Source organism: Aspergillus steynii, assembly GCF_002849105.1.
Source record: "Aspergillus steynii IBT 23096 chromosome Unknown P170scaffold_3, whole genome shotgun sequence".
Classification (NCBI taxonomy): domain Eukaryota; kingdom Fungi; phylum Ascomycota; class Eurotiomycetes; order Eurotiales; family Aspergillaceae; genus Aspergillus; species Aspergillus steynii.
Window position 1 is genome coordinate 4,045,788 of NW_020194400.1, and position 26,377 is coordinate 4,072,164.

The 26,377-nt window shown below is 53.2% G+C and overlaps 12 protein-coding genes across 12 annotated transcripts; 6 read left to right on the forward strand and 6 right to left on the reverse strand.

The window, feature by feature from the left end:
* Positions 1-38: 38 nt before the first annotated feature.
* On the forward strand, positions 39-1,850 carry P170DRAFT_162373 (glycoside hydrolase family 125 protein). Its single transcript, XM_024842577.1, has 2 exons — positions 39-1,377; positions 1,461-1,850. The coding sequence occupies exons 1-2, from the start codon at positions 135-137 to the stop codon at positions 1,730-1,732; spliced, it is 1,515 nt and encodes a 504-aa protein (XP_024706518.1). The 5' UTR covers positions 39-134; the 3' UTR covers positions 1,733-1,850.
* A 27-nt stretch (positions 1,851-1,877) lies between these two features.
* pex12 (ubiquitin-protein ligase peroxin 12) lies at positions 1,878-3,520 on the reverse strand. The gene is made up of 2 exons (XM_024846658.1): positions 3,427-3,520; positions 1,878-3,371 (listed from the first exon to the last, which is right to left on the reverse strand). The coding sequence occupies exons 1-2, from the start codon at positions 3,482-3,484 to the stop codon at positions 1,969-1,971; spliced, it is 1,461 nt and encodes a 486-aa protein (XP_024706519.1). The 5' UTR covers positions 3,485-3,520; the 3' UTR covers positions 1,878-1,968.
* Positions 3,521-3,788: 268 nt separating this feature from the next.
* Positions 3,789-7,194, reverse strand: P170DRAFT_425475 (uncharacterized protein; the record flags this gene model as incomplete). Its single annotated transcript, XM_024847636.1, has 2 exons — positions 3,789-5,888; positions 6,127-7,194. The coding sequence occupies 2 exons, from the start codon at positions 7,192-7,194 to the stop codon at positions 3,789-3,791; spliced, it is 3,168 nt and encodes a 1,055-aa protein (XP_024706520.1).
* Positions 7,195-7,432: 238 nt separating this feature from the next.
* Positions 7,433-9,314, reverse strand: P170DRAFT_382566 (coenzyme A transporter). The gene is made up of 2 exons (XM_024845605.1): positions 8,763-9,314; positions 7,433-8,686 (listed from the first exon to the last, which is right to left on the reverse strand). The coding sequence occupies exons 1-2, from the start codon at positions 9,075-9,077 to the stop codon at positions 7,688-7,690; spliced, it is 1,314 nt and encodes a 437-aa protein (XP_024706521.1). The 5' UTR covers positions 9,078-9,314; the 3' UTR covers positions 7,433-7,687.
* Positions 9,315-11,273: 1,959 nt separating this feature from the next.
* pex26 lies at positions 11,274-13,009 on the forward strand. The gene is made up of 2 exons (XM_024851528.1): positions 11,274-11,861; positions 11,921-13,009. The coding sequence occupies exons 1-2, from the start codon at positions 11,419-11,421 to the stop codon at positions 12,783-12,785; spliced, it is 1,308 nt and encodes a 435-aa protein (XP_024706522.1). The 5' UTR covers positions 11,274-11,418; the 3' UTR covers positions 12,786-13,009.
* P170DRAFT_382570 (uncharacterized protein) lies at positions 12,892-14,699 on the reverse strand. The gene is made up of 2 exons (XM_024845606.1): positions 13,600-14,699; positions 12,892-13,529 (listed from the first exon to the last, which is right to left on the reverse strand). The coding sequence occupies exons 1-2, from the start codon at positions 14,403-14,405 to the stop codon at positions 13,082-13,084; spliced, it is 1,254 nt and encodes a 417-aa protein (XP_024706523.1). The 5' UTR covers positions 14,406-14,699; the 3' UTR covers positions 12,892-13,081.
* A 471-nt stretch (positions 14,700-15,170) lies between these two features.
* On the reverse strand, positions 15,171-15,780 carry P170DRAFT_493481 (uncharacterized protein; the record flags this gene model as incomplete). The annotated part of the gene is made up of 2 exons (XM_024854047.1): positions 15,352-15,780; positions 15,171-15,300 (listed from the first exon to the last, which is right to left on the reverse strand). Exons 1-2 carry the CDS (start codon positions 15,708-15,710, stop codon positions 15,171-15,173), a joined length of 489 nt encoding a protein of 162 aa, XP_024706524.1. The 5' UTR covers positions 15,711-15,780.
* Positions 15,781-18,185: 2,405 nt separating this feature from the next.
* On the forward strand, positions 18,186-20,025 carry P170DRAFT_436292 (putative succinate:fumarate antiporter (Acr1)). Its single transcript, XM_024849127.1, has 4 exons — positions 18,186-18,662; positions 18,725-18,822; positions 18,883-19,081; positions 19,147-20,025. Exons 1-4 carry the CDS (start codon positions 18,605-18,607, stop codon positions 19,758-19,760), a joined length of 969 nt encoding a protein of 322 aa, XP_024706525.1. The 5' UTR covers positions 18,186-18,604; the 3' UTR covers positions 19,761-20,025.
* A 195-nt stretch (positions 20,026-20,220) lies between these two features.
* P170DRAFT_406961 (twinfilin) lies at positions 20,221-21,680 on the forward strand (the record flags this gene model as incomplete). The annotated part of the gene is made up of 4 exons (XM_024846659.1): positions 20,221-20,309; positions 20,487-21,142; positions 21,241-21,492; positions 21,564-21,680. Exons 1-4 carry the CDS (start codon positions 20,291-20,293, stop codon positions 21,678-21,680), a joined length of 1,044 nt encoding a protein of 347 aa, XP_024706526.1. The 5' UTR covers positions 20,221-20,290.
* A 257-nt stretch (positions 21,681-21,937) lies between these two features.
* P170DRAFT_354384 (PHF5 family protein) lies at positions 21,938-22,264 on the reverse strand (the record flags this gene model as incomplete). The annotated part of the gene is made up of 1 exon (XM_024844029.1): positions 21,938-22,264. The coding sequence occupies one exon, from the start codon at positions 22,262-22,264 to the stop codon at positions 21,938-21,940; it is 327 nt and encodes a 108-aa protein (XP_024706527.1).
* Positions 22,265-22,611: 347 nt separating this feature from the next.
* On the forward strand, positions 22,612-24,246 carry P170DRAFT_509248 (pinin family protein). Its single transcript, XM_024854654.1, has 4 exons — positions 22,612-22,799; positions 22,874-23,339; positions 23,398-23,466; positions 23,524-24,246. The coding sequence occupies exons 1-4, from the start codon at positions 22,789-22,791 to the stop codon at positions 23,965-23,967; spliced, it is 990 nt and encodes a 329-aa protein (XP_024706528.1). The 5' UTR covers positions 22,612-22,788; the 3' UTR covers positions 23,968-24,246.
* A 263-nt stretch (positions 24,247-24,509) lies between these two features.
* P170DRAFT_464192 (alpha/beta fold hydrolase) lies at positions 24,510-26,299 on the forward strand (the record flags this gene model as incomplete). The annotated part of the gene is made up of 7 exons (XM_024852224.1): positions 24,510-24,588; positions 24,715-24,767; positions 24,879-24,986; positions 25,037-25,146; positions 25,207-25,537; positions 25,664-25,715; positions 25,784-26,299. 7 exons carry the CDS (start codon positions 24,510-24,512, stop codon positions 26,059-26,061), a joined length of 1,011 nt encoding a protein of 336 aa, XP_024706529.1. The 3' UTR covers positions 26,062-26,299.
* Between the last annotated feature and the right edge of the window lie 78 nt (positions 26,300-26,377).

The window sequence follows — 26,377 nt, forward strand, 5'->3', positions numbered from 1 at the left end:
CTGGTCCTGGCCCTAACCTTTGCCTTGGGCGCAAGGGGTTCCGCAGGACTTCCCGACCATCCTGCAGTTCTTCGACGAGCCTGTCCGGACTATTTATCGTATTCAAAAGTCGGACAGTAAGTTCCTGCCCTCAAATGTCATGCCGGAACCATGAAGAACCGCGGCTAATCCCATCTAGTCCCCCATACAGTGAGGGCCCACTCAAGCTCCCCTTCCAACGACCGGCAGCCGAATGCCGCACCTTTAGCTCTCCAGCTGTAGAGCAGGTCATTGAGGATGTCACCTCACGAATGAAAGACAAGGACCTCGCGCAGATATTCGGGAACGCTTTCCCGAACACTCTGGACACGACGGTGCGATGGCACGTGGACGGGACCTCGGCCGCGTCGAAGAACCGCAGGGACTCTCAATGGCAGGGCCCTCAGACCTTTATTGTCACCGGCGACATCAACGCTGAGTGGCTGCGCGACTCGACAAACCAGCTTACCGGGTACCAGGCTCTAGCGAAGAAGGATAAGAAGCTACACAGCCTCATTCTGGGCGCGATTAACACCCAGGCCGAGTTTGTCATTCAATCCCCGTACTGCAATGCGTTCCAGCCGCCGCCGCCGAGTGGGCTGGAGCCAGCCAAAAACGGGCAAGATGATCAGGTGCATCCGGCGTATGAGCCCTCAGTGGTGTTTGAATGCAAGTACGAGCTCGATTCGCTAGCGCACTTCCTTGCTCTGGGCACGGAATTCTACGAAAGCACCAAGTCAACGGAGTTCCTGACTGACCGCTGGTACTCTGCTTTGGATACTCTCTTGAAGGTCCTAGATGCTCAGTCGCAGCCGACCTTCAATGACAAGGGTCAACACGTCGTCAACCAGTACACCTTCCAGCGTAAAACCACCCTCGGCACCGAGACTCTCAGTCTGGCTGGAGTCGGAAACCCTCTGAACCACGGCACAGGGCTGATCCGCAGTGCCTTCCGTCCCAGCGACGATGCCACCATCCTCGGATTCTTCATCCCACCCAACGCCCAGATGGCCGTCCAGCTCAAAAAGACAGCCAAGGTGCTGCGCGCCGCCGGAGGCAAAGCCGATCTAGCAAAAGACCTCGAGGACCGCGGAGATCGCCTCGATAAGGCTATCAAGGAGCACGGAATCGTCAACCACGCTAAGTACGGCGATGTCTACGCCTTCGAGGTGGACGGGTACGGCTCTCGCATCCTCATGGACGACGCCAACATCCCATCCCTGCTCTCCCTGCCGTATCTCGGCTACGTCAGCAAAGACGACAAGGTATACCAAAACACCCGGAAGATGCTTCTCGCGAAAGACGGCAACCCTTACTATTTCACTGGTTCGGATTTCCACGGCATCGGCGGTCCTCACAGTATGTCTCCCCACCTCCTCCCCCCCCTCCTTTCATTTCACCCCTCCATCCAGAAAATAAGTCCCACCAGCTAACCTCACCAGTCGGTCTCCAAAACGCCTGGCCCATGTCCCTCCTCATCCAAGCCATGACCTCCGACTCAGACGCCGAAATCACCGAGTCCATCAACCTGGTCCGGAACTCGAGTCTCCTCGGTCTCGTGCATGAGTCCATCAACGTTAATAATATTAAAGATTACTCGCGTCCGTGGTTCGCGTGGGCGAACTCCGTCTTCGCGCAGACTATCCTGAAGGTGGCGGCTGAGAGGCCGCATTTGCTTTTTGGGGAGGGCGCTGAGCCGTATATAATTGAGTAGGGTTAGGTATAGTATAGCATAGTAGCTGTGTTGGATTCGGCTGTCCTTCAAGCTGAGAGAAGGTTTCTTGGGAGACATTGCATTGCATGTTAGGGTGTAATCCCTCCCGTATTTGAGTTGGATAGTGTAAACAGGGACGACTGAATTAGATGAAAGAAACGTGGTATTAACATACTCGCTGGAAATATTCAGGCAGCCATGCTCATCAACCATGCACTATATACAAAACTCCTCTTCTAGATCAACACCCGTCTCAACCCCTCCGTTCCACCCAACACTCTCCTTCCCGTCACCGGACATCTTCCCTTCCCACTCTCCCATTTCCCCTGTCGACTCTGCCCCGGCTTCCCGTCCTGCTTGTCCGCGTCGTCGCCGTCCCCTGAATCATCTTCCCACGCGGCGCCGGCACCCTCCCCGTTCATGAAATCGATCTGTCTCTGGTGCTCGCCGTTCAACCAGTGGAAGATACACACGTAGCAGTATACATACCCCGTCTGACACGCCGTCGGATTCGTCAACGGATTCAGACACACCGCGCACATCGAGGCAACGTCCGAGTCCGCCGGCGGAAGCGGCACCGTGAAGATCGGGAGATACGAGGACGCAGAGACAGGGGGCTGGATGCGGCGACGGGGCGACTTGAGTGCGGATTTGGGCGAGTCAGGGTCCTGCGCTTTCTTGGCCTTCTCTTTGTTCTTCTCCTCGAGCGCTTGTCGCTTCTCTGTTGGGGATATCATCCCGTTGGAGACGGGGGCGGGGAGGTCCAGTACCTCGGTGGCTTTGCGGGCGAGCTGCCGCGAGAAGTCGCTGGCGTGCCACCATTCGAGGAACTTGAGGGCGAAGATAGACGCGGGGAGGAAGTAGCGGAGGGAGGTGAGGAGTTGCGGGTAGAGGTTCTGCGGGCTGAGCATGCCCAGGAGGCTGGATCCGGGGCGGGATCGACCGCCAGGGCCGGGGGCCGGTTTAGGGGGTTCCAGCACGGAGGCGATGGCTCTGTGGTCTGCGGCACCGAGACGGCGGATGCGAGTGCCGATGAGCCAGAGGAAGGGGGAGGAGTATTTGGTGTTGTCGAAGAGGTAGGCGAGGTTGAAGGCGAGGATGGAGAAGTGGTAGGCGGCGTTGACGGAGGGGTAGACGTTGCGCAGGAACCATTTGTAGAGGTGCAGGAGGCGCTGGCGGATTGTCGGGCTGGGAGGGAGGTCGTCGCTGGGGTTGTAGCGGGGGCCACCGCTCATGATCAGCGATGCTTGCGGCGCGGCGTGCACGTCGTAGCCCTCGTCTAGCTTGCGCTTCAAGTAGGGAATGCCGACCATGACGAAGAGGTTCTTCCAGACGTCGGAGGAACGCAGCTTCAGGGTCTCCCGGACGGGGCCGGCAGCGCCCAGCTGAGCGCGAGGAACCTCGCCATTCTTGGTCAGGAGAACTCGCTCGCGCTTCAGGGAGTAGAAGTTCTCGGTGAAGGAGCCGCCGAAGGTGCGCAGGTAGTAGCGCTCCACCACGAGCGAGACGAGGGCGTAGATTTCATCGTATGAATTGAGGATCCGCAGCAAGTATCGGGGGTGACGGTGCGTGGCGACGGCGAGGATGTATCGAATGGAGGGAGGGAGGAGATCCGAGAGCTGCTGTTCGGCGAGGAGTTCTAGATAAGGCGTTAGTCGGGGTTGAACGCGAGGAATGGGCGATGGGGAAATTACCAAACAGCGACGGCTTGAGCTCATCGAACTCTTGCTGGAGACTGGGCAAATACTCCATGATGATGAGGGAAGCCAGTCACCGCAACGCATCCCATCGAGGCGATGAAGGAAATGCGGAGGAGCGCATCGCCCGATTCGGCGCACGAGAGCCGAGGCATTCGGCTGCTGAGTCAGGGCTGAGTCATCTCCATCTCTTGTCTACCGATGATACGGGGACTCGGGTTGGATTCAGTGAAAAAGCCTTTCAATGCATAGCCCTGGAGCAATATCAAGCGCTATCATACAACCAACTATAGTAAGAGCATATATGTACATATAAAGTCCAAAACACCGTCTCACACATGGTCCATGCCCTCACCATTTCAGTATCCTGGTCGGTAGCCGGCACCTCGTTGCTGACAGTCAGTCCAGAGGCGAACCATGTGGCTGTTAACTTTTTCTTGAGCATGCGCTTCAACCTCCGGATCCACCAGATAGATACAGGCCAGGACGTGGTCCAAAAGCTTTCCGCTCAACAAGATCGGCTGCGCCTCTCTCTCGATCATCGGGACCCAAGCCGTCAGGCATGACTCCGCCCGTCCCACCTGTCCCAGGTCCGCGTGTAACTTGAAGAGCATTTCGTAGTCCGCCGCAGTGCGCGAGTAGTCCATGATCGGAAGGTTGTGCCACATTTTCCAGAATCCGTCGTAGTCTTTGGCTTGGAAGCGCAGGAACATGTGGATGCGGGTTTGCTCGGGGTCGAAGGGGAAGTCGAAGGCGTCGATCATGCGCGTGACTCGGTAAAGGGCATTGTCCATCTCCTCGTCCCCGGATGCTAGTAGACGTTCATTTTCTAGAGGGATCCGGTCTGGGATGATCATCGCGGCTTTGTAGATGATGTTGAACATTCTCAGGTTGATCATGTTCGCGCCTTGGGTGCAGAGGATTTCCAAGACATCCATGGCCAGCTCGATATCCTCTGTTGACAACGTCTTCTGGGCTCCATTCTCTGACTCGTCCGTGGGCCGGCCAGATAGCAGGGCCGTAATGATCTCATAGGTAAGGTCATCGGAAATTGGACAGCTCAGGGCGGTATAGTACTCAAAGGCCTTGAGCAAGCTCTGCTTGCTATACCCTGGGTGGTATCGATTGATTGCAAAACAGTGGAGCTTTAATTTGGCTGCGGCTTCTTCTTCCACCGAAACGCCAGAGAGATGGCCATGAAACAATTGCAAGAAAGGCGTGGAGGTATCACCCGGGCCTTCTCCCAGGTCCTTTTGGAGTTGCTCGTCCGGCAAGTCCGCAAGGTACTGAAGCAAAGAATCTACAATCTTACTTCGAGGGTTCTCAGCGGTGGCATGACCGTGGATGGATGACCGAAAAGGTGAGAGAATGGGTGTGTTAGCGGTGCTTCGCGTGGCCTGGAGCATGATCCGCGGACGGCCGCTGTGGATCCGTCTCCTCTGTTCGAACGGGAGATTCGCTGGGGTCCTGGTGGGATGTCCATAATCGTGGTCAGAAGGTGACGGTGATGTATTCGTCGAAGTGGAAAAACGAACCTCTTGAGGAGGCGCAGAGGGGTTGGCCTCGGCATACTTCATTTTCGCCCGCTCGGAACGGTCCAATGTCTTCTGCCATAGGCCTTCCAGATCGACTTCGGCTCTCTTCTCCTCGGTGAACATCTGGACCACGACGCGCGTGCCTCCTACGACGGTGCCGAATCCTTCGAAGTTCTGGGCTGCTGGTTCCGGTGCGGGACTCTTCTCAACAACGCCTGCGTTGACGCAAATCCATCCCGTGGTAATGCCGTCGTCCTTTTCATCGACCAATGTCCCTGACTGGCTTGCAATGCGGGCTCGGCGAGCTTTGCGTCGCAGCTTGATCTTGAGTTCATTTCGACCCAGCAGTCCGTCGGCATACGGAGATAGCTTCCAAGTACTTCTCAACCACCGACAAAGGCGATCTGCCGAGACGTTCAGATGCTTCACACTACGTGCGGTTCCGATGATCATTATGACATTGGCACCTAGTGGAGGTGGCGTTTCCAAGGGCCGCAGGTCCATCAGGTTCAAATTGTCCAATCCGAGATCCTTGAAAACATAGTCCAGAAGAACGGGGAGGATTTCCGGGGAATGCTCTGGGAGATCCGGGAGTTGGTCCCGAGACGATGTTTGCTGCGACTCGGAGACTGGTGATGCTTCCTGTAGATACCACGGGACATGGCTGGAAGAATTGGCCGTCTCGCTTTCCAGTTTCACATTGCTGGCTCCATCCAGTTCGGCTGTAGATGCGGGAGGGGTTTCAGGGGACTGTTTGTTGTGCCAACGCGAGACTGAGGCAAAGTTCCGGCCATTGGTTTTGTAGATCGAATGCGCAGGAAACGTCCGGCGGGATATGGAGGCGCCAGGAGTATATATCGAGCGAATGACCTCTGGGCGGCTCCAAGGCTGCCGTAAGATCACACGATTCATGGTGAGGGGAAGCTGCAGGAAAAAGGTAGATAATTGGAAGCAGAGAATTAGTTCGCCTGCTTCTTCGCAGTGACGTTCTGCAGATGACTCAGCCCTGACTCAGCAGTGGCAAACAGAGCAAACACCAGATTGATACGAAATCTACAATCGATATTGATCGAAACTATGTACATGATTTGATTGGGATATCCGTAAAAAGTGAGAAAAACGAAATCTAAAAGGTAAAAGTCTAGAAAATCTGACCCAGCACCTTCTTCGCATCCTCCGCCAGTGGACCGTGATCCTGTATCTTATCACGTCCCAATTTAACCTCATTCTGCTTGAACAGCCTCCTGATCTTAACATCCTCGCCTCGGTCCTGTTTGCCCTTATCCTCATCAGCCTGCTGCAACGTCCTCTTCCTCTTATCCTCGTTCTTCTTCTGCATCCCGTCCAACACCTTGCCCTGCTCCACTCCCTGCAAGAACACTTGATCCTCCTTGCGCGTCCGCGCATCTTCGATCCGCTGTCTCGCCTCCCTCTCCTTCCTCTCTCGCTGAATCTGATCCACCAGGTCATCCCAACGAAGCCCGGTGAGGTATTTGACGTTCAAAATGTCATCATGGTACCAACTGCCTTTGCGCCCGCCTATGATCGAGGCGTTCATCGTCTCCGCGCAGATCTTGGCCGTCTTCTTCGATGCGAACTCCACCCATCCGTCTGAGTAGGTCTTCCGCTTATTGGAGCGTCGGCGCGGCGCAGACGCAGGTCTCACTTCCGGCGAAAGGAACACTTTCGTAATGGGTCCGAATCCGCGCGTCTCGAAGAGCGATTTCAGCGCGAAGGGTTTCATGTAGGGCGGAAGCGAAGAGAGGTAGACGACGCCCGGCTTCTTTTTCTTTTTCTCCTTCGTAGCTGGTTTGCCTTTGTCCGAGGCTGTTTTCTTGCTTTTCGAAGCCTTGGCGCTGGCTGCGTCGGCGTCGTTGTCGTCGTCCGCTAGCTCGAGATATTGGTCACCGGGTTCTTCCTCGTTGTCTTCCGCCTCGTTGTCATCGTCGTCTTCGGCGTCTTCGTCGCGCTTCGATGCAGCTTTCGTAGTCTTCTTCTTTCCCTTGCCCTTCGTCTTGGCGGCCGACAGTTTTTCGTCCTCGTCTTCCGATCCCTCGATATCTGACTCTTCCGAATCGTTCCCTAAGAGATCATCTGTCTGCTGCGTCCGTCTCCGCTTCGCAATGCGACCCTTGCTTTCCTCTGCGGCCTCGGAGTCATATCCGCGATCGCTGGCTTCGTCGTCGCTGGCGCCAATGTCGAGGAAATCGTTCCTCTTGCGGGTGGACATTTTGATGATAAGATCAGTAGAAATCCCTAAAATGAGCTGTGGTTTGTGTGTTTGCTTCTGTCTTGAATTCGCAAAGGAGGAACGAAAAGAGTTCGTTGTTGAGATCGAACCGTTCGGAGGTTTGCAAACGCCGCAACTTTTTTTTGAGGTGGTCCGTGCGTCTTACTTTGGACCAATCAGGTTGGATACTCTTAACTCCGACCACTGCAGGCAAATAGTGAGAGAAAAAATTGAATGCGTTCATTGTAGTATGGTATTTCATTTAGACATGCATATTTGAAACTATGTACTTGTACTGCAATGTCCTGAATTCCCTTAACAAAGAATGGGTATGAACAATGTAAAAACGGCAAAAGGAAACGGTATGACGCCAATGTCTTCAACTCTATGAGATGGAGGAGCAAACAAAAGAGCAGCAGTCAAGTGAGTCTTGATATATTTCTCACTTCAAACAGAGAGTATGGAGGTATGCAAGGGCTGAATAGATAGAGGATCAAATTCCAAGAGACCACTTCAATCGCTCGTACACGAAGAAGCCGGTCGCCGCCATGGGCATCACCTTAATATAACCGATCGTCAATCCGATGTAAAACCCCCGGAATCCCCTCTCTAGCCGGATCGTGCGGGCGGTTTCGAGGATTCCGAGCCGGTGGCCATCGCCGACAACGCCTCCGACCTGCATGCGCCGTCGTATTACCTCAAACGGATAAGATGCGGTCTGGGAGACCAAGCCAGCGACGGCCCCGGAGAATAGTTCGGCGGCGGCAGTCAATTGCGGCCGTCGCGACGCTTTCGTGGATTGCAGTTGAGCAGGCGTGAGTTCGTGATCGGGAATGGTGGTGTACAGAGAGACAGAGGGGTATCGAAGCCAGTCACCGACTGTGTCGTGCACGAGGAAAGAAATGCCGGCGTAGGGCAACATGCCCATCAAAGTGGGTACGAATCCACGGTAGAAGTTGGCGACCCCCGAGCTGGGAACGACCTTGTTCACGGTGGAAGACACGTTTTCGACCGTGGCTGCCGCTACAGAGCCGGTAGCTGACGATGAAGGGACGCCACTTGACGCGGAGGGCGGCGAAACTCGTTCGCGGTAGATCTGCCGGAAAACATCTCTCAAGGAAGAGCTCGAGGACTTTTTCGTCTCGAATGCCAGTCGCACTCGAATGAGCTCCAAAGGATATGTGAAAAACACCGAGGTAATCCCCGCCAAACTGCCGGACAGGAGTCGGCGACCCGGTGTCTCCTTGTCGCGTGACGGGATGATCACCGCTCGAATCTGCTCATATGCGAGAAATTTGATCGCGGCATAAGGGAAGATGCGAAGAAGAGTTGCAGAATGACCTTTATAGAGGCCCCGGCCGCCTTCGTAACGTTTAATGTCTCGGATTGCCGCCACCAGGCCCGTCCAGCTGCCTGTGTATTTGGCAAATTGCGGGTTCGATGCCTGAAAAAGGATCTTGACTCGGTCCAAAGGGGCTACCACCGTTTTGGCCTAACAATTCCAATATGTCAACACTTTCCATTCGCAACCAGAAAATATTATAAAATCGACAGGGTATTCGACTTACCGCACACCCCGCTAACCCTCCCGCTAACCCACTCCTTGCGATATAGTCCAAACTCCGCTTGTTCACTTCAGGGACACTCTTTCTGCTGTGTGTGTTTTGAGCATTGTCGCCTTGTGTCGATTTTGTGGCAGCCACTGCCGCGTTTCTGCTGGTATCACTGGTCGTTGCCCCTCGAGCTGGTCCCGACTGTGCGACCTGTTCCATCTGAGAATTCGGGTGCGGGACGGATTCCGCGGTCATAGGATGAGAAAGATAGGCGCTGGGTGTGATCGAAGAGGAGTCTGCATGCGCATGGTCTGAAGAGATCGCAGACATCAAGTAAAGGACGAGGCAAAAAGCCTGGTTCGGTCAAAGGGCTACCGGAGATTCGGGGCCATGGGTATTAAAGCCGATGATTTTTACGCTGAGACCGCTCCAACTGTGTATAAGAAGCCTAAAAAACGAAGGATGCAAAGCGCAAGCTTGAGGGAGACGTGATTTCAGGGAAATCGAAAGGAGACACACGAGCGACTGGGGGGATCGGCAATATGGAGAGGAAAAAGGCGAGCGGCGATGATGGCATCGCAGAAGTCGGCGGAAACACAGCGGGTCGCAGGTTACCGCCCTGACATGCCGATACAAGCCGCTGCGCCAAGGGTCGGGGTGGCTTACCGTCACGATACGCCGCGGTAATCCGAGTGGCGGCGGTGGCCAACGAAAAGGGCCAACAACGCTCGGCTCGTTGGTCAGCACTCACATGCTTTATCTTACGCGAGCCAAAAGAACGCTGTATTCTACGGTATCCTTACTCCATATCCTACTCCCCATATAAAAGACTAAACAAAGTAACTCAAAAGAACCCCAATCCCAAAGAATCTTGTCCCTTAAGACCCTATATACTCCCTTAAAGATTCTAATAAAGTCCTTAGAGTACTTGTAAGAACCTCCCACTACGTCGGTAGTAGATTTCGGTAGTTTCATGGCTTATTTCGCGATATTATCATATAACCTTATCTATATGGTAAAGGTCTTTCTCTGCTGTAGATAGTAGTTGACCATAGTCTACGAATTCATTTATTTTCGATCATCGAGTTGATCATTCATTTATTCTTCAAGAGTATCTTAATCATGATGTACTTATTATAAAGTAAATAACATATTACTATAAGGTAGGTATCAAAAGTAGTGAAAGAGTGAAAGATGGAAAGGGGTCCAGTGAGTTCAAAAGAAATATTATCTTTGGTAAGTCTTTGATGGGCCTTTTGTTTACTACGTAGTTAGTATAGTAGTCTTATCTCAACGGATCAAAAAGCACCTTCATCCCACCTGAACCACAACCTAGATACTCTGCGCAACGCCCAGCAAGTCTTGGGCAGTGAATATCAGGTCTCCCTCGCTGGGGCTTGGAGGGCGATCAAGGAGCTCGCGGAAGTAGATCGTCATCTGGAGGGTCCCTGTAACCGTCCCTGCATGTATCATTCCTGGGCGGGAAGCTGCGTCGCCATCGATGGCCTCGCCGGGGGATTCATGTTGAGAGGATTTGTGGGCGTGGGTTGTCCAGGTTGGGTCAGTTGGAGGAGCTCACATCTGATAGTTCTTCTGTTGAACGAAAATAGAAGCACCATCTGGACTTTCCCATTGCTATTGTTGAACCACCAAGTCGCGTCTCTCAGCAACTTGGCGCGAGATTTGTTAACGCCCGATTCAACGACAAAGGTAGACCATTTAGGGGGTTGGCCACCTAGACCCATTCTTGACCGAGGTAAAAAAAAACAATCGTCTGCCTGTTTTCCTGACTGCCCTGCGGCGCTCTTGAAGGTAGTGCGGAACGGCCAGCAAATTAGAGTCGGAAATCGACTCCCAAGGCGCGGTGATCATTGTCCAACATGGATCGGATACTCTCTGGGATGTTCTTGACGAAAATGTACTGGTTGCCGCTTTCGTTGTTGGCTTCGAGTCTCGACAGGACGTCCCATGCTATATTTTGAAGAGCGGAGAGATCGGTGAAATGTATGACACGGTGGTCATGAGGAAGTCCGACTGCAATCTCTTCCTCCATGCTTTAAAACTCAAAAGACCGAGAATATGATATCGAGCTCCTTCATGTAGTAGTTGGTTGACCATTCACCAAAGACAATCGATAGGTGTACTAAGTGAATATCTCAAGTACAATATGCAGCAAGCTAAGAGCAGTGGCCATCTGAGAAACTGGTTAGTCGGAGTAGCTGGTTGATGATGAACTATTACATATTGAGAGGAAGATACCTCCGGGGTAGTCCTGGAATCATCGGATCCAGTAATTCACTTTGCTTGCCTCCTACCGGACTAAAGGGGTTGAATCCCAGCGGATGTACACCAGCATCATGCCTTTGGGTTAAATTCTCTCGAGTGTTCATTTTCGTCGCGAGAGTGGGAGGTGTCAAAGAATGAGCCCATTGTCGCTTGTCGTTCAATGTCCCGTGACATCACCCGTCGATCCAGAACGGCCGAGCCGAGGGAAATCGAACCCCGACTTTAGTGTCAACGCCGTCTCCTCCAACCTCCTCCGCACTCGCATTGCTCGCTCTCGTGGTTCATCATCCCAATTCCGATTCGACCTCCCCGAGCATTCCAGTGTCTCGGTAATTACTCCCGATTGATTCATCACATTCCTCTTCCGCTCGCTGGCGGTGAAACAATGGCCGACAATATGTCAGCATCTCAGTCGCAACTCGCGTCCTCCACATCGTCCCTTTCGCCCTCGAAACTCTGCTCCAAAACATACAAGAAAGCCTCCCAGCTCTATCTAACACGCCGACTACAAGAGTCGCTGACGGCCCTGGAGCCCGTCATTACTGTCAACCGGCCGGCCGAGGATCAGCAGTATTCCAATGGCGACGACTCCACGGCGCCGATTGCGACCGCCCCCGCCACGTGGAGGATCAAAGTGTGGAATCTATACATCACTCTCCTGAGCACCATACTTGACTTGGGGCCCGAGGAGGGGAAACAATTATTCGGTCAGAAAGAATGGAAGGCGATTTCGTCCAAGGTACGCGAGGGAGAGATCTGGGAGACTGTTGTTCAAACCGGCTACAAAGGTCTAGAGGGGTCGGTAGATGCAGAGGTAGTATACAATCTGTGAGTTGACTCCTGTGATATCATCCCCCAAGTAGCTAGCTAACGCAGCGCTTCGACAGAGCCACATTATTATTAAACCACTCGCCCTCGCAAACGCTGAACCAGCAACGGCTTGAAACCTACCTCTCCTCGTACGGGCAGCCGAACCTAGATATCGCAGAGCACATGCGCAACTCCCCGAATGGCTCGCAGCAACGACCGCTCCCGAACGGTGGCACCGACACTCCGAAAGATCTTGCCGCTCGAGTCAGGATCATCGAACTGTTTACGCTCCACGTGCTTCCCCGCAACGAGGAATGGGACTACGCCAGTGAATTCATCAACCTGAGCGAGGTCCTCGATGAAGAGCGCAAAGAACTCTTTCTACAGACCCTCGACGGGCTCAAGGAGGAGCGGGAGCAAGGCGAGCTCCGCGCCGCGGCGCTCCAGCGAGAAAAAGATGCCGAGATGGAGCGACAGATGCGCGAAGCCGAGCGCGAGCGAGCGGAAGAGGCCGCTGCTGCAGAAAGCGCACAGAAGAGCCACGATCGCAATCACAGCGAAGTGGACTACGGCATTGAGAAGCCTAACCCGAACGGCAGTCCCAAGGCACGGGGAAAGCAGAGCAGCAGCAAGGGCAGTGGCTCGTCACGAACGGCCTTCTCGCCGCCTGGCTCGAAGAACGTGAAACGCCCCGAGAAGCCCGAGTCCCGTGCCAAACAATCACGAGCGCTGACGAATGTCCTGCGCAACCTTCTGCAATATATCTCCAAGACCGTTGCCGGGAATCCCCTCTCTTTTGCTCGCACGCTATTATTCATGCTCGGGTTGATCGTGGCGCTGAGCCGAGAGAACGTACGGGAGCGGATCCGGAGAATCACCGGGTCTGGATGGCAGAAGGTCAAGGGGACTATCGGCATGGGCGTGAAAGTGAGCTATATTTAACGTGTTTTCTTTTCTTTTTCTCTTTCTTTGAACACTCGGAAATAGCCCAAGCTATGATCCGAATTTTGGCATGGTCATTATCATCATCATTATCATTATCACCCTTATATGTTCTAGACTGGTTTGCAGGTCAACATGCTACATAGGAGTATTCTTTCTCTTTCCCAATTCTCTGTACAATGTTCGCATGTGAATGAATCCTTAGAATAGCATCCGCAGGACCCAGAAATTTTTAACACATCCCGTCATAACCATAACCATACTTATACCAATATTCATATTTGAAAACACCCAAATCAAACCACCCCTTCCGGCCCTCCTTCTCTCCCCTTCTCTCTCTCCTCCATCTCAAGCACCCTCCCCCTCCACTTCCGCAACACATGCACAAAGAAATGCGCAATACAAATCTGCTCCGTGGTATACAACAACACTGGCACGGACGTCTTCGCCTTCACGAACAGATCCACCGGCGTCCACATAGCATAGAGCAGGGGGATGCCGAGGGCCGTACTCTTCGCCGGACCGCAGAAGCAAACGGCGATGGTCTCCTCTGCCGAGATGCGCTTGAAGACATGCGAGGTTCCGAAACCGAGCGAGCTAAGGACGCGAGGCGGCCGACACAGAACGAAGCAGACGCCTGTGAGGAAGATGTACAGGGCTATATTGAAGAAGACGACGAAGATGATGCTTCGCGTGGAGAGCGTTTGGAGGGCGCCGGTGGCGAAGCAGGATGAGAATGTCGTCCTTTTATTGGGTTAGTGGACACAGTTTACTGGTTGTACTGGTCCTGAAATAGGGGACGGAGGGGACATACCAAACCAGCAACAGCATACAAACAGTCCCGATCTTCGGGATACGATACCGCTGCAAAATCCTAGCCGTGGGATCAGGCCAAGTCCAACGCACCAATTGGCCCACGACCAGAGGCAGCAGCACACTGAGCCCCAACTGCTTGAACACATCACGATACATATCCTTCAGATCGCCGTCGCCGTCCCTCCAGATATCAAACTCCTCGCGATCCGGCAGCACAGTAACCGTCCACGCGGCGGTGACGAACGGGCCCAGGAAATTCGCAATCAGCACCTCCACCAGCGCCGCGGCGTCGTCTCCGCCCGCCGAGCGCGTCATGACCACATTCGACGCGATCGTGGTGGGGATGCACGCGGTGAAAATGTACCCCGCCAGGAGGGCGCGGTCGATATGGCCGCTCGGGTCACCGGCCAGGATGGCGTGCACGACGGCGAGCATCAGGGCGGGGATGAAGAGGAAGGAGACGACCTGGACGAGCAGATGCAGGCGCCAGTTGAGCATGTGCAGGAAGAGCTTCTGGCGCGGGATGCTGAGCCCCGAGACTAGGAAGATGAGCGCCATGGCGCCGTACAGGATGCTGTACTCGGAGCGGATGACGCCGCCGTGTTTGGCGACATTGGGGAAGTAGTAGGCCAGGACGCAGGCGACGCCCATGCCGATGAGGAGCCATTGGTGGAGGATGAAGAGGACGGTGGATTTGAGGAGCTGTGTTAGCTTGTTGTGTGGTGGTGTGGTGGTGTTTGGACTGTCGGGGGTGGTTTGGGTTGAAGGGTTGATGTCGATATCTGGGGCGTTTTGGGAGCCCATGGCGTTGCTTCTCGGCGACGGACTGGTGACAATTGCGACATTGACATGAAGACACCTTAGATATTTATTTGGTATAGATACGGCGATGGCTTCTCGCGATTCGAGAGCGTGCAGGCGAGGTCATCCCTGCGGATGACCGATTGACACAAGGTCGCCATGCTAGCGCAGCGACGGGTTTAAAAGAAATGATCGGATCAAATCCGATGTTCTGATAGACCGCCGATATGACGAATGATCGATGAGGGTTGTTTGGCGACGCTGAGGGCGATCATCCAAACATCAACTCATTGGTCACGACCGGACGGACGGGAATTCGATCAGCCTGTTTATTCTCCCTGTTAAAACGAACTCGAGTCGTTTATAATGCACCAAATGGCCGGCCTGATGCGACAGGCACCATTCTTGGTGGACGGATCGGGTTTAGCGGGTGATAAGAGACAATCTACTGAGGACTGCCGATCTTCAACAATTACATTCCTACTCCTACTTCTGTCCACACTATTCAGACACACTCAGTTCATTCGCTCTCTGACGACTACTAATAATAACAAGATATGTGCCTACATACAAGTATTCCCAGCGAAGACAGATGAAGATAGATATCCTGGCATACAACCACTAATGTATAGAGCTGGCTAATCATATTCCACAAGTGCTTGCGAAGCGAGTAATAGATACTCAGAGGGTCAGTCGCCACCAATCGATGACTTGGCTTCATCAAATAAGCTTCTTGATCGACATATGCATCTTGCATTGTTGGAAGGTTTAAGAGGACTTGCGGTGATCCGTGTCCGACTCATCCCTGAGGTACAAAAACGAGAGATTAGGCCAAAGATGGTAGGGAGAAGATGGGCTGATACAGCTGTTCTGCGCGAGGTCGTCTATGATATAATACCTGCTCGACAAATCAGTATGAAATCGATCCTGAACGGCCCTTGGAACTTACACCCACGCCCGGCTACCTCCCTCTGCCATCATATGTGTGTCGCGGCCAAGTCGATAGATGACATGCGCGACGGATGACACCGTGACTCCTTCTAAAGCTTCATATTCCAAGTAAATGACGGCAGAAGTAGCTTTAGTGTAGTCATGTTGGGTCCACTCTAGCAGCCCAGTCTGCTTTCCATTTTCAGCCCGTATGTTGATGCGAGTGGACGATTTGCCGTCTTGATGAAGCAGGTAGATCGACCAATGGTTTTCTCTGGCCTTAGGTTTGGATTTATCGACAGTGTGGGCCACCACGCGGGCATGCGTGATTCGCGTGGAGTCCGCTTGAGCAGCTTGCGGAGACAGTATAGAGGTCATTGAGATCGTGGTCAAGTATGATGCCTGTGATGTGGGCAAGGATGGACTTGGTTCAAAAGCTGAGACCAATGACTGCCTTGTCGGTTCTTATAAAGCCGACAGAGTTGGATCAAATGTCGGAGACCTCCAGTAAACAACTCGAGGGGCCGGGTCACATGGTCGAACATCTGGTATCTTGTTGAGCAGGACTGCAGAAGGCAGCTGTGATAAAGAGTCCACATGAGCTTTTCCGTCTCTTCTCCATGGTCTGTTCCACTATTCATTCCAAGTCTCCCATCACTTTGCTTTTGCTCGTTTATGCCGTGTCCCTAACATCTAGAAGCTGCAAAGCCGGAGATTCTCTTTTTGGCTCCGCATTGAGGAATAGTATAGATCTATAAGTCACCTCTATTCCGAGCCAATTGATGTGACGACATAACAAAGTGTTTCGACCATCATCACCTCGTCATCTACCTTACATCTAGTAATTTCCACCCCTCTCCCATGAGTCCTTGGGTATAGCTTGAGCTGTGTCAGTTCAAGAAAGGTATACCATGTTGCCTCAAAAGATACCATCATGAGAGTGCCCAGTCAATCTTTTGTTGCCGACCCGACCCAACCTCATTTTGCGATTATAGATCCACCTATCTGCAAAAAATGCAACGTGCCCGCTATCCAACGCATCTGCAGATCCGACAATGAAAACGGCAATGCAGGTAGACCATACTATGTCTGTCCCTCCTGCGGAGCCTTCCTTTCCTTCGGGGATATGCGCGGTGTGTTGATAAACAACCCTACCTGCTATTGTGACCATGGCACGCAACTCAGCAGAAGGATACTGGCTGGGAAAGACGCGATCATTCCCAGATCGATACTATTTCAGTGCGCCACGGGTGGATGCGGCTATTTAAAGTACGATATGGAAAATATGCGCACGATTCAGGAATACAGAGGTCGTGTTTCCCCAGAGGATGTGATGCGTGCAGGGCTCTGAGAACCCTACAAGGTGGGCGCCCTCCATTCTCATTCAGATTAGCCTTGGCGACGGCTCAGTAGTATATATCCCTCTGATTATATTTCTGTATATAGGACGCAAGTGCATGGCGTGGACGCAGAACATGACGCCTTTGCAAATACAAAGGCTTAATATTGAGCAGGTCTCAAACTAATCTCGAACTGGTTGTTTCTTGATTTTTTTTTTTTTTTTGCGCATGTAGTAGCAATCAATAGCTACTTAATTATCATTTTGTTTCTAGCACGCCGTCCTGCAGCCTCCTGGGCCAGTCTTTAGCGATCAGAGCTCTCCTCAGAGCCGAAATCTATAGGAGAGAATGAAACTTGTTTGCGAGAAAGGAATCGTCTCATCGAAGTATCTTCTCCAATAAGTAGTGGCAGCGAGCTTCAGTTCCTGTGATATTTTAATGCGTCCCCAGCCGATGCGAGTCTAGAACGTATAAAAGCTTCCGTGGTCAGTGAAATCTAGCGAGGGAGAGCGATCTTCGAATACCCAATTGCGCTCGACACGTCAGTGGAAATTTCCCATGTCGGATGCGAATTAGCTAGCTGCATTCCCCATTCCAAATAGCGCAGTAAACTCTCCTGACGGATAAGCCTTCAGCACGCGACCTCAAGGTAGGTCGTAGTGGAAAAAAGGTCAAGAGGCGTGGATAAAGGATAAACCGTGCAGGTCGGGTGCGTGCATACTAGTAGATAATACTAGTCGTTAGTACGGAGTAGATTCACATGCCCTAAAACAGCAGCTATAGCATCTAGAAGATCAGTTCATCACACTCCTCGTCAAGTGCAAGCCAGCGATGAGTCAGAAGCACTCGACCCATCACAAGACACCTGAGCAAAGACGAGGATAACCGTGGGCGTCGGCAGAGCCCAGAGAGGAAAAAGCCTCGGCTGAACGAAGACCATTTCTTGGCCCGGCTTCTCCCGCGTCATGGCTCCCTCTCCGCATTCTCCTTCTGCAGAGACTCTCTCCTTGGCTAGCAGACACGCCGTCGCTGCCTGATGACGAAGAAATGGGGACCGGCATGTGAAGAGTCCCTTGGTACAGTCCGGGAGTCGATGAGGTCACGCCGGGGAGGGAACCACGCGTGTGCCGACGGCGTCGGGCTGTGGCTGCACCGGGGGGAATGTATACTAGTAGATGTTAGCAGTCCGGTATGGGGAATGCGGAGAGATGGCAGATGAAGAGAGAGGATAGATTAAATCGAGAGAAAGAGTGAAGCGCGGGGTAGAATCTTCCCAGGATATCACCGACTAGGCATCTCATCTCGATCCCACGGGCGAATGCTCCAGATCTCCGTTCGGCTGTGAGAGCATCGAAAGCGGCGCTTCCGCTCGTCCAGCGTCCTCCGCTTCCCCGTCATCGCCGTGTCTCCACGCCAGCTCCCGCAGTTCTACTACGATTAAGAACGAATATTAATGCCCACCCACCCCATGGCCGTAAAAGTCAAAACCCGCCACTTGGACCGAGCCGTGCACTCGATGATCCTCGTTCCCGAGAATTAAATTTATTCCATTCGTTTTTGGTTCTGCTGCCAGCCCCGGCTGACCTGAGCCCTCCTCCCTCTGCCGATTTAAATACCCTAGGTCCAGCCGAGGGACGTAGCTTTTATACTTCCGTATCTCCCCGTCCGTCTGGATCGCCTGTGAAGGTCCGATATCGTCCTCGTTCTGTCTTGCCTGCGCATTAAGAAAAGAGCTCTTCCGGCCTTTTTGGAAGTTGTCTTGTCTGCCATCTTTCTCTCTTTTGTATCTCTCTGGCTCCGTCCTTCGCTCTCGCTTCTCCTCGGACCCCTGCACGTGCCGGCGCATTGGTGGCTTCGCATCGTCATCGCAACGCTTCCAATACCAATTGACTCATCTCGTCTGTTTCTTTGGAATAACCACAATCCGCAATCATGTCTGCAAAAGGAGGCAATGGCAAGAAGACGACTTCGCCGGCCGTCAACCTGATCGGTAGGCCTTATTTCTCTCGCCGGATTGGCAAACTGTGCACGTCGCTAACATGTGTTACCTAGCTGGTGGCGGTGCTGGTATGATGGAGGCGCTCGTGTGCCATCCCTTAGATACCATTAAGGTCCGAATGCAGTTGTCGCGACGCGCGAGAGCTCCGGGTGTAAGTGACCTCTCAATGTATGGTCCTTGGCTGAGCTCGGACTAACACCTATCGCGACAGATGAAACCCCGGGGCTTCGTCACCACTGGTGTCGACATCGTGAAGAAAGAAACCGCATTGGGTCTGTACAAGGGTCTGGGAGCCGTGCTGGGAGGTATCATTCCGAAGATGGCCATCCGGTTCACCTCCTATGAGCAATATAAGCAAATGCTTTCGGACAAGGAGACTGGCGCAGTCACCAGCAAAGCCACCTTCCTTGGTAGGTTGCTCAATTCCACGTCTATACCTTTACCTAGCCACGCTAACCTTATGTCTCCCAAACAGCCGGTCTTGCCGCTGGTGTGACGGAAGCCGTGGCCGTCGTGAACCCCATGGAAGTCGTGAAGATTCGCCTGCAAGCGCAGCATCACAGTCTGGCAGATCCCCTCGATACGCCCAAGTACCGCAGCGCCCCGCATGCTCTCTTCACCGTCATCAAGGAAGAAGGGTTCAGCACTCTGTACCGCGGTGTCTCGCTGACCGCGCTGCGACAAGGAACCAACCAGGCGGCCAACTTCACCGCATACACCGAGCTGAAGGCGGCACTGCAAAGGTACCAGCCCGAATACAACAACAGCCAGCTCCCGTCGTACCAGACGACCCTGATCGGACTGATCTCCGGTGCCGTCGGACCCTTCTCCAACGCCCCCATTGACACCATCAAGACGAGATTGCAGAAGACGCGTGCCGAGCCTGGCCAGTCCGCCGTCACGCGCATCCTGGTCATCGGCAAGGACATGTTCAAGCAGGAAGGCGCGCGCGCTTTCTATAAGGGTATCACGCCCCGTGTGATGAGAGTCGCGCCCGGCCAGGCTGTCACCTTCACCGTGTACGAGTACCTGAAGGGCAAGCTGGAGGCCTCGAAATGGAGCCTGGTGGGCGGCAAGTATGAGGAATAAATTCGCCTGGATTCACTCTCCGTGAAGAAAATGGCCGCTGCGTGTTCTCTCGAAAGCATTTGATACCATGAGCATGGTGGCGTTTCCAATTGCGACTTGCGATCTCTGCATCGTCAGTACATATTGTTATTGTTGGGTATATTGATCATTTTTGGGGGCCTCTTGTCTGTCTGGTTAGAAAGCCGCACGGATGAAATCCATTAGCGAGTGGATTGTAAATATCTTTTATTTTCGTTTCATTTGGTTTTTGAATACCACCTTTCCTATGTTTAGAGAACTGTGAGAATCCAGACAATTTTCCTGTCGACTGAAGAGAGAAGAGAAGGCAAGATGGTCGGACGATTCCCGACGAGGAACTGTAAGCCGTGTGGCCTGAGGCAGCACATGCAAACCCCACCAACAACAAACACGTCAAACACGCCAAACACACCGCTTCCCGTCGTTCCTCCGCAGTTCCCAACGAGACCAACAACCACTTGAACAAGCCACCTCTTCAAGGCACCAGGCATTCCGCAGGTGCATACTTCAAGATGCAGTCGGGAATCTCCGGTGAGTTTAACGATGGCTGTTCCTGCAGGAGCTCGCACACCGACTGATCTTGCCTTTCCCCTTTCCCTTTCCCCCTCTTGTTATCCCCGCCATACCCATACCCGCACCCATACCCAATACTCCAGCCTCAAACGCATTTATTCCCCAAACTCGTTCTAATATAATCCATAAATACAGTCTCCTCGGAGCTCCAAAATGCCTTTAACCGGTTCACCTCCGACTCGTCGCTCTTCTGCCTCCCCGTGACAATCACAAACGAGAGCCTGGCCCCTTTGTCCCCTATTCCCTTCTCCGCCCCCAATGCCTTCTACCCCTCTCTTTCACAATTGTCCTCCGTCCTCGAACCCAAAACACCCATTTACCTGCTCCTGCGCCGTCCCGAGGCCGGCTCCTCCTCCCTCATCGCCCTAACCTACATCCCCTCCAACGCCGGCGTGCGGGCCAAGACCCTCTTCGCCTCAACCCGGGCGACGCTGGCGCGAGAGCTCGGTACGGAGAAGTTCGCGTCGACGATCTTCGCCACGGAGGAGGACGAGGTCGTGGGCGAGAGTGCCTGGAAGGAGCGCGATGCGGAGAAGAACGGATCGGGCTCGGGGGTTCAGCGTGAGGAGCTCATGGGGGAGAAGGAGCGGGAGTTGGAGGCGGTGCGGAGAGCGGAAGAGGAGGCGAGGAACGGGACGCCGAGCAGGGATATTGGAATCGGAGGCTCCTTTGCTCGAGGAAATGGAGGATCTAGTCCCTTTGGATCTGGAAACCGGGCATTGCAGATGCCGGTCGACGAGGATGCTAAGGAGGCGCTGAAGTCGCTGCAGCAGGGCGGGCTGGTGCAATTGGTATGTTTCTGGACCGTCCTAGAAAGGAGGACAATTTCTTCGGAAAATTGGTTGGAAATATTGATTCAGATGGCTAACTCCTATGGATTTTGTTAAAGGTCATTGACATTCCCAAGGAGACCTTCAGACTGGGTGGCGCGGGATCCGGCATCGACCCCAACGCCGTCCAGGAACAGATCTCCACCTCTTCGCCACGATATACATTCTACCACTATCCCGACTCCGAGGCAGTGGTCTTCATCTATACCTGCCCGTCCGGCTCGTCGATCAAGGAGCGCATGCTATACGCCAGTTCTCGATTGTACGCCCTTCAAGTCGCCGAGGACCAGGGCTTGAAGATTTCCAAGAAGGTACGGAATTGCAGAATCTGGAGCAGACATTTGATTGGAGAGGTTCGGATATTAACGGTGAAACATTGTAGATCGAAGCGTCTTCGGCGGATGAGGTTTCGGGCGACAGGCTGCACGAGGAGGTCAACCCTCCCCAGAATAACGGGCCCCAGCGAGGATTCGCGAGACCGAAACGACCCGGCCGGTAAATCCGTGACGCCTTGCGGATTTCCCTATGACAGCACAACTCTTTCATCTGCATCATACACAGCTCTTCTTTTGTAGTTTCAGTTCCCACTCATTCAAGACTCTCCGATCGACATCGGACCAGGATCGTAGAAATGCAAACCAGTCGTTTCGGGGCTCAAGATTCCAACATTAAAACAAACGACCGGCCAGCATTCCACAGAGCACCAACAAACCAGGGCCTGTATGTAGAAACACCAAGCCCACCATAAGCTCACGGTCAATGATTTCGAAAACTTTTCTTCTGGTAGAATAAATCCGTCCTCGAACTTCCCAGATTGATAATCTTCGGACACCCGTCCCGGTCCTTCTCGAGGCGCGTACACTCGAAGCAGTAGAACGCATCACTGATCCCCTCGCCGCCGCACACGATGCACTTGTTCTGGTAGTTGCCAAACGAGCACTCGTCGCAGATCCGCACCAGGGTCGTGGGGCGCACGTAGGAATCGCAGACGGGGCATTTGCCATCACACTTGTCACACAGGCGGCCGATCGAGATGCCCGGCTGCTTACGGCACATGACGAGATCGGGGTGATGGCGAGACATGATTGATTAGATGGTAACTGTCAACGGGGGAGTTGGGACTGGATTGAATGTGGCGCGCAAACGGGGGAGAGGGAGCTCGAATTTCGCGAAGGTCGGGACCGCAGGCTGTCTCTCTTGCGATAAGTAGCGAAAATCAGAGAAGGAGGCAAATACAGAAAAAGAAGGAAATAATTTGTAAGCGTGGTCTGGCAACCTGCGTGGTCTAGAGTCAAGGGAGTTAACGGTGAAGAGGCGGAAGAACAGCAGAAGATTCCACGGCTTTTGGCGCCAGATCGGGCGATGGTCCGTGCGGGGACGGTCGAAGTCCCGCCGTTCAGATCGCGACGGATGGTTTCTTTGCCAGTCGAGCGAGTTCCTTCGGGCTGATGAGTGATGAGTGAATGATTGCTTCTTTGGGGTGTTTGTTTGATCTTATCGACGCGTGTCTTCGGTCTTAATCCTAATTTCGTTTTTTCGCTTTTCTTTTCGTGTTGAATCCCTCGGGACAGCTCAGGTCCCTAGGTAAACTACCTAATCTCACAGATATGGCGGAAGGGTGCGTACTTTAATCCAGAATCCAGTTCCCTATCTAGAAATATCCGCTAATCGATACTTCCTTCCCCATGCTAGCTCTCTCGCCTCCGCCGTGGCATTGCCCGAACCGGAGAACGTGATATCATCCCCGGAAGCAGGCGTCAAGCGGCGACAATCATCCATCTCGAACCCGGACCCCGATCACAAACGACGCCGACTCAGCAGCACGACCACGCAGGACGATCACCACGATCGCCGCCCGTCCGTCTCAGACCGCAAACAGTCGTCGCCGGACGCAGAGCGGAAACCGGATCGGAAACCCACCCGGCCCGCTGGGCGCGACGAGGAACGCAAGCGCGGACAGCGGTTATTCGGTGGCTTGCTGGGGACGCTGTCGCAGAGCTCGAACACGGCAGCTCAAAGGCGCCGCGCGGATATCGAGCGGAAGCAGAAGGATAAGTTGAAGCTGCAGGATGAGGAGTACGATGAGTTGAAGAAGAAGAGGCGCGGAGAGCGGGCGGCGATTCGCAAGAAGGAGCAGAGGCTATATGATGAGGAATCGGTGAGTTTGGCCGGGGGTGGTGTGAAGAGAAAGCGACGATGCTGACGGCTGAATGTAGATGCGGACGCGCCACTCGAATTTGCTGGCTATGGCTCATTTCTTGAAGACGAGAGCTGAGCCGGTCTTGGTATGTTTGTCTTGCTGTTTTGCGTCTATGGGCTAAGTTGATCTAACGTGTCTGCAGTACTACAAGCCGTGGCAACTTCGTCCGGACGACCATGCGATCATACGAGACCAGATTGAGGATGCAGAGGCTACTATTTCTCGCGAGGTGGCGGAATTCGAGGCGCGCCATCCGCCTCAGCAAGAGGAACATCCTCAAGAGCAAGAAAAACAGCAGGAACAGCCCGAGCCAACGCAAGAAGGAAACTCTGAACCGGCTCCGGCGCCCGAGAGCAGGACAGAGGCAGAGACGGATGGGAAAGAGTCTAAGGAGACAACACATGAAGTCTCGCACACGGCAGAGGCTGAAGCTCAGCATGAAAAGAGCACCGAAGAAGCCCCAACTGACGTTCCACCTCCTAATGACAATGTTCCCGTCCACCACGAGCACTCAGACGTGCACCGAGGCCATGAAGACGACGGCGGCGAAGTGGTCGAAGACCAGGAGGATACTGTGATTTATTAACTGCATGGCGAATTTCTTTCCAAATCTTCAATTTCTTTCTATTTATCTCTTAATCAGTCTGTCCTCTAGCCACTACTTGACGTTGGAGAATGTATCATGCATGCACGGAGTATGACGACGAGAGGAGACTGCAGATCGAATATCCGGAGAAGCCGAGGCACTTCGGCAGGACGAGAGGGCGCTGACGACACTACAAATCCAAAATGGCCTGTCCTCTTCACCAGAACGACCGTCCAAAACTTGGACTGCTCGTTCCCAGCATCCACGGAATGAAATCGTACTACTCCGTACTAGTGCCCAATCTCGTAGCTTCGTAGCCTCGTTTTTCTCCTGTTTTTTGCTGTTTTTCCCCATCCGTGGGTTCTTCACGTGATGGACAGCTGGCGGGGAAGAGGAGCTCTATAAATAAAAAGAAAGTCGGTATGCATCCGTGGATCTTCCCCAGTAAATAATCCCTCGGTCGATCGGGATTTAGGATTTAATTTTTGGTCATTTGTCCCCTCGTTGTCGACGGTATTGCATGCACGCTTTGCATTGCCATCATGTCCGTTGACAAGATCTCGGTATTCGATGATCCGCGGGTCGAGCGGCGTTCTGCCAGTCTGAATGGCAAGAATTACGGTACGTAGCGGTGATGCTTTTATGCCCAGGAAGTTGTTTTCCAGAACAATCGACTTGAAGTTGTGTTTTAAAGCATCCTAGTAGCCGGTGTCACAGAAATGAACTCGAGCTAATATATATCTCTAGGCTATCTCTACAGCGAGCCCGAGTCGGGCAATTACAGAGCGACTATTTTTCTTGTGCGTGGAGTCCCGAAGGCTCAGATGAACTTTCTAGAAAAGAAAGAAAAATGAAAGCCAGCCTGTCATTTTAAGTTCACTCTGAAGAACCCTTGAGCTCATTCTATCCAGCTTCATGGCTTCCCCGACTTGTCGATGGGATGGCGATACCAGATCCCCATGTTAAGACGGATGGGCCTGCGAGTTGTTGCGCCGGATTGCTTAGGATATGGACGAACAGTGAGGTTCCCTGACATTTTTAAACGGAGATCTGCTAAGAGACGGAATAGGATGCCCCAGAAAACATCGCCTTGTATTCACATAAAAGCTGCGCCGACGACATCAGGGAACTAGGATCTCAACTCGGAGCATCGCAGATCATTCTCGGCGGTCATGATTGGTACGTCCTTTGCCTTCGAATCCCTCAGTCTTCGCGACAACCAAACTAATCCCCGACCAGGGGCGCCGCCCTCGCCTACCGAGTCGCCCTCTGGCACCCCGATTTCGTCTCGCACCTCTTCACCGTGTGCGTGCCGTACGCGCCGCCGCAGAAGAAATTCTTCCCGCTCGAGGAAATGGTGAAGAAAGTGGCGCCGCACTTCTCGTATCAGCTGCAGTTCAGCAGCGGGGAGCTAGAAGAGCCGACGCGCTCGAAGGACGGCATTAAGAAGTTTCTCTCGGCGCTGTATGGCGGGCGCACTCCGGAGAAGGAGTTCGTTTGGGACGCGGAGCTAGGCATTTCCGTTGAGCGGATGGAGAGGATTTTGCCGTCGAGGTTGTTGAGTGAGGAGGTTCGTTCTTTGCCCTTCCCTTTTGTTGTTGCTTTTCCCTGGAAGCTGGGAGGAGGGAAATTCCCATTACATAGGACGAAGTCCTATGTAGGCAATAGATACGGTACTAACCAGAGAACAATATAGGAACTCGAATACTACGCCACAGAATTCTCGCGCCACGGACTTCACGCTCCCTGTACGTTCCCCTCTCTATCCTCCCCTAAGGCCCTAACGAACAAAACTAACCCCCCGGGTCCCCAAAAGTCAACTGGTACCGCACGCGTGAAATCAACTACAAAGAAGAGCTCTCGATCTTAGACCAACGCATCACGGCGCCCGTGCTCTTCATCCAGGCGCTCCGGGATGCCGCCCTCCCGCCTCGTCTGGGCCGCGGCATGACGAAGACAATCCCGCACTTGACGTTCAAGCAGGTTAATACGTCGCATTGGGCGCTGTGGGAGCAGCCTGCGGAGGTGAATGAGATGATTGCCTGGTGGTTGGAGGAGGTAGTGTTTACGGATCCGAGGGTCGTGAAGTTGTAGGTTCTCTCAGTGGGGGGTTCTAGATTGGGTGGTGGAGTTCAGCTGTGCTGGGCTTTGTATTGTACTGGGTTGTGCTGTGGTGAGCATAGCCTCGGAAGGTTGGTTGGGGGCTATGCGAGGGTAAATTTGATATTTTGCTGGGACGAGCTGGCTCGTTTCAGATGTTTTCATTGGTTTTGGGGAAGAGTAGAAGGCCTGTGTATGGAGGTAGTAGAGGATTAAATTGTGTGAACTATATATATAGTAGTTGAGAATGGTCAAATCAGATCGGCAAATGATATACATCGTACTATATAATCTAAACCAAGACCGAGAC

Bases quoted from the DNA above. Each gene is read 5' to 3' on its own strand.
- pex26 (XM_024851528.1), top strand. From the start codon at position 11,419: ATGGCCGACAATATGTCAGCATCTCAGTCGCAACTCGCGTCCTCCACA. The intron at 11,862-11,920 runs GTGAGTTGACTC...GCGCTTCGACAG, and splicing joins GCAGAGGTAGTATACAATCT to AGCCACATTATTATTAAACC.
- P170DRAFT_382570 (XM_024845606.1), bottom strand. From the start codon at position 14,405: ATGGGCTCCCAAAACGCCCCAGATATCGACATCAACCCTTCAACCCAA. The intron at 13,530-13,599 runs GTATGTCCCCTC...ACCCAATAAAAG, and splicing joins TGTATGCTGTTGCTGGTTTG to GACGACATTCTCATCCTGCT.
- pex12 (XM_024846658.1), bottom strand. From the start codon at position 3,484: ATGGAGTATTTGCCCAGTCTCCAGCAAGAGTTCGATGAGCTCAAGCCG. The intron at 3,372-3,426 runs GTAATTTCCCCA...CGCCTTATCTAG, and splicing joins GCTCAAGCCGTCGCTGTTTG to AACTCCTCGCCGAACAGCAG.
- P170DRAFT_436292 (XM_024849127.1), top strand. From the start codon at position 18,605: ATGTCTGCAAAAGGAGGCAATGGCAAGAAGACGACTTCGCCGGCCGTC. The intron at 18,663-18,724 runs GTAGGCCTTATT...TGTGTTACCTAG, and splicing joins GCCGGCCGTCAACCTGATCG to CTGGTGGCGGTGCTGGTATG. The intron at 18,823-18,882 runs GTAAGTGACCTC...CTATCGCGACAG, and splicing joins GACGCGCGAGAGCTCCGGGT to ATGAAACCCCGGGGCTTCGT.
- P170DRAFT_509248 (XM_024854654.1), top strand. The intron at 23,340-23,397 runs GTGAGTTTGGCC...GGCTGAATGTAG, and splicing joins GGCTATATGATGAGGAATCG to ATGCGGACGCGCCACTCGAA. The intron at 23,467-23,523 runs GTATGTTTGTCT...ACGTGTCTGCAG, and splicing joins CGAGAGCTGAGCCGGTCTTG to TACTACAAGCCGTGGCAACT.
- P170DRAFT_382566 (XM_024845605.1), bottom strand. From the start codon at position 9,077: ATGTCTGCGATCTCTTCAGACCATGCGCATGCAGACTCCTCTTCGATC. The intron at 8,687-8,762 runs GTAAGTCGAATA...TGGAATTGTTAG, and splicing joins GAGGGTTAGCGGGGTGTGCG to GCCAAAACGGTGGTAGCCCC.
- P170DRAFT_162373 (XM_024842577.1), top strand. From the start codon at position 135: ATGTCATGCCGGAACCATGAAGAACCGCGGCTAATCCCATCTAGTCCC. The intron at 1,378-1,460 runs GTATGTCTCCCC...TAACCTCACCAG, and splicing joins CGGCATCGGCGGTCCTCACA to TCGGTCTCCAAAACGCCTGG.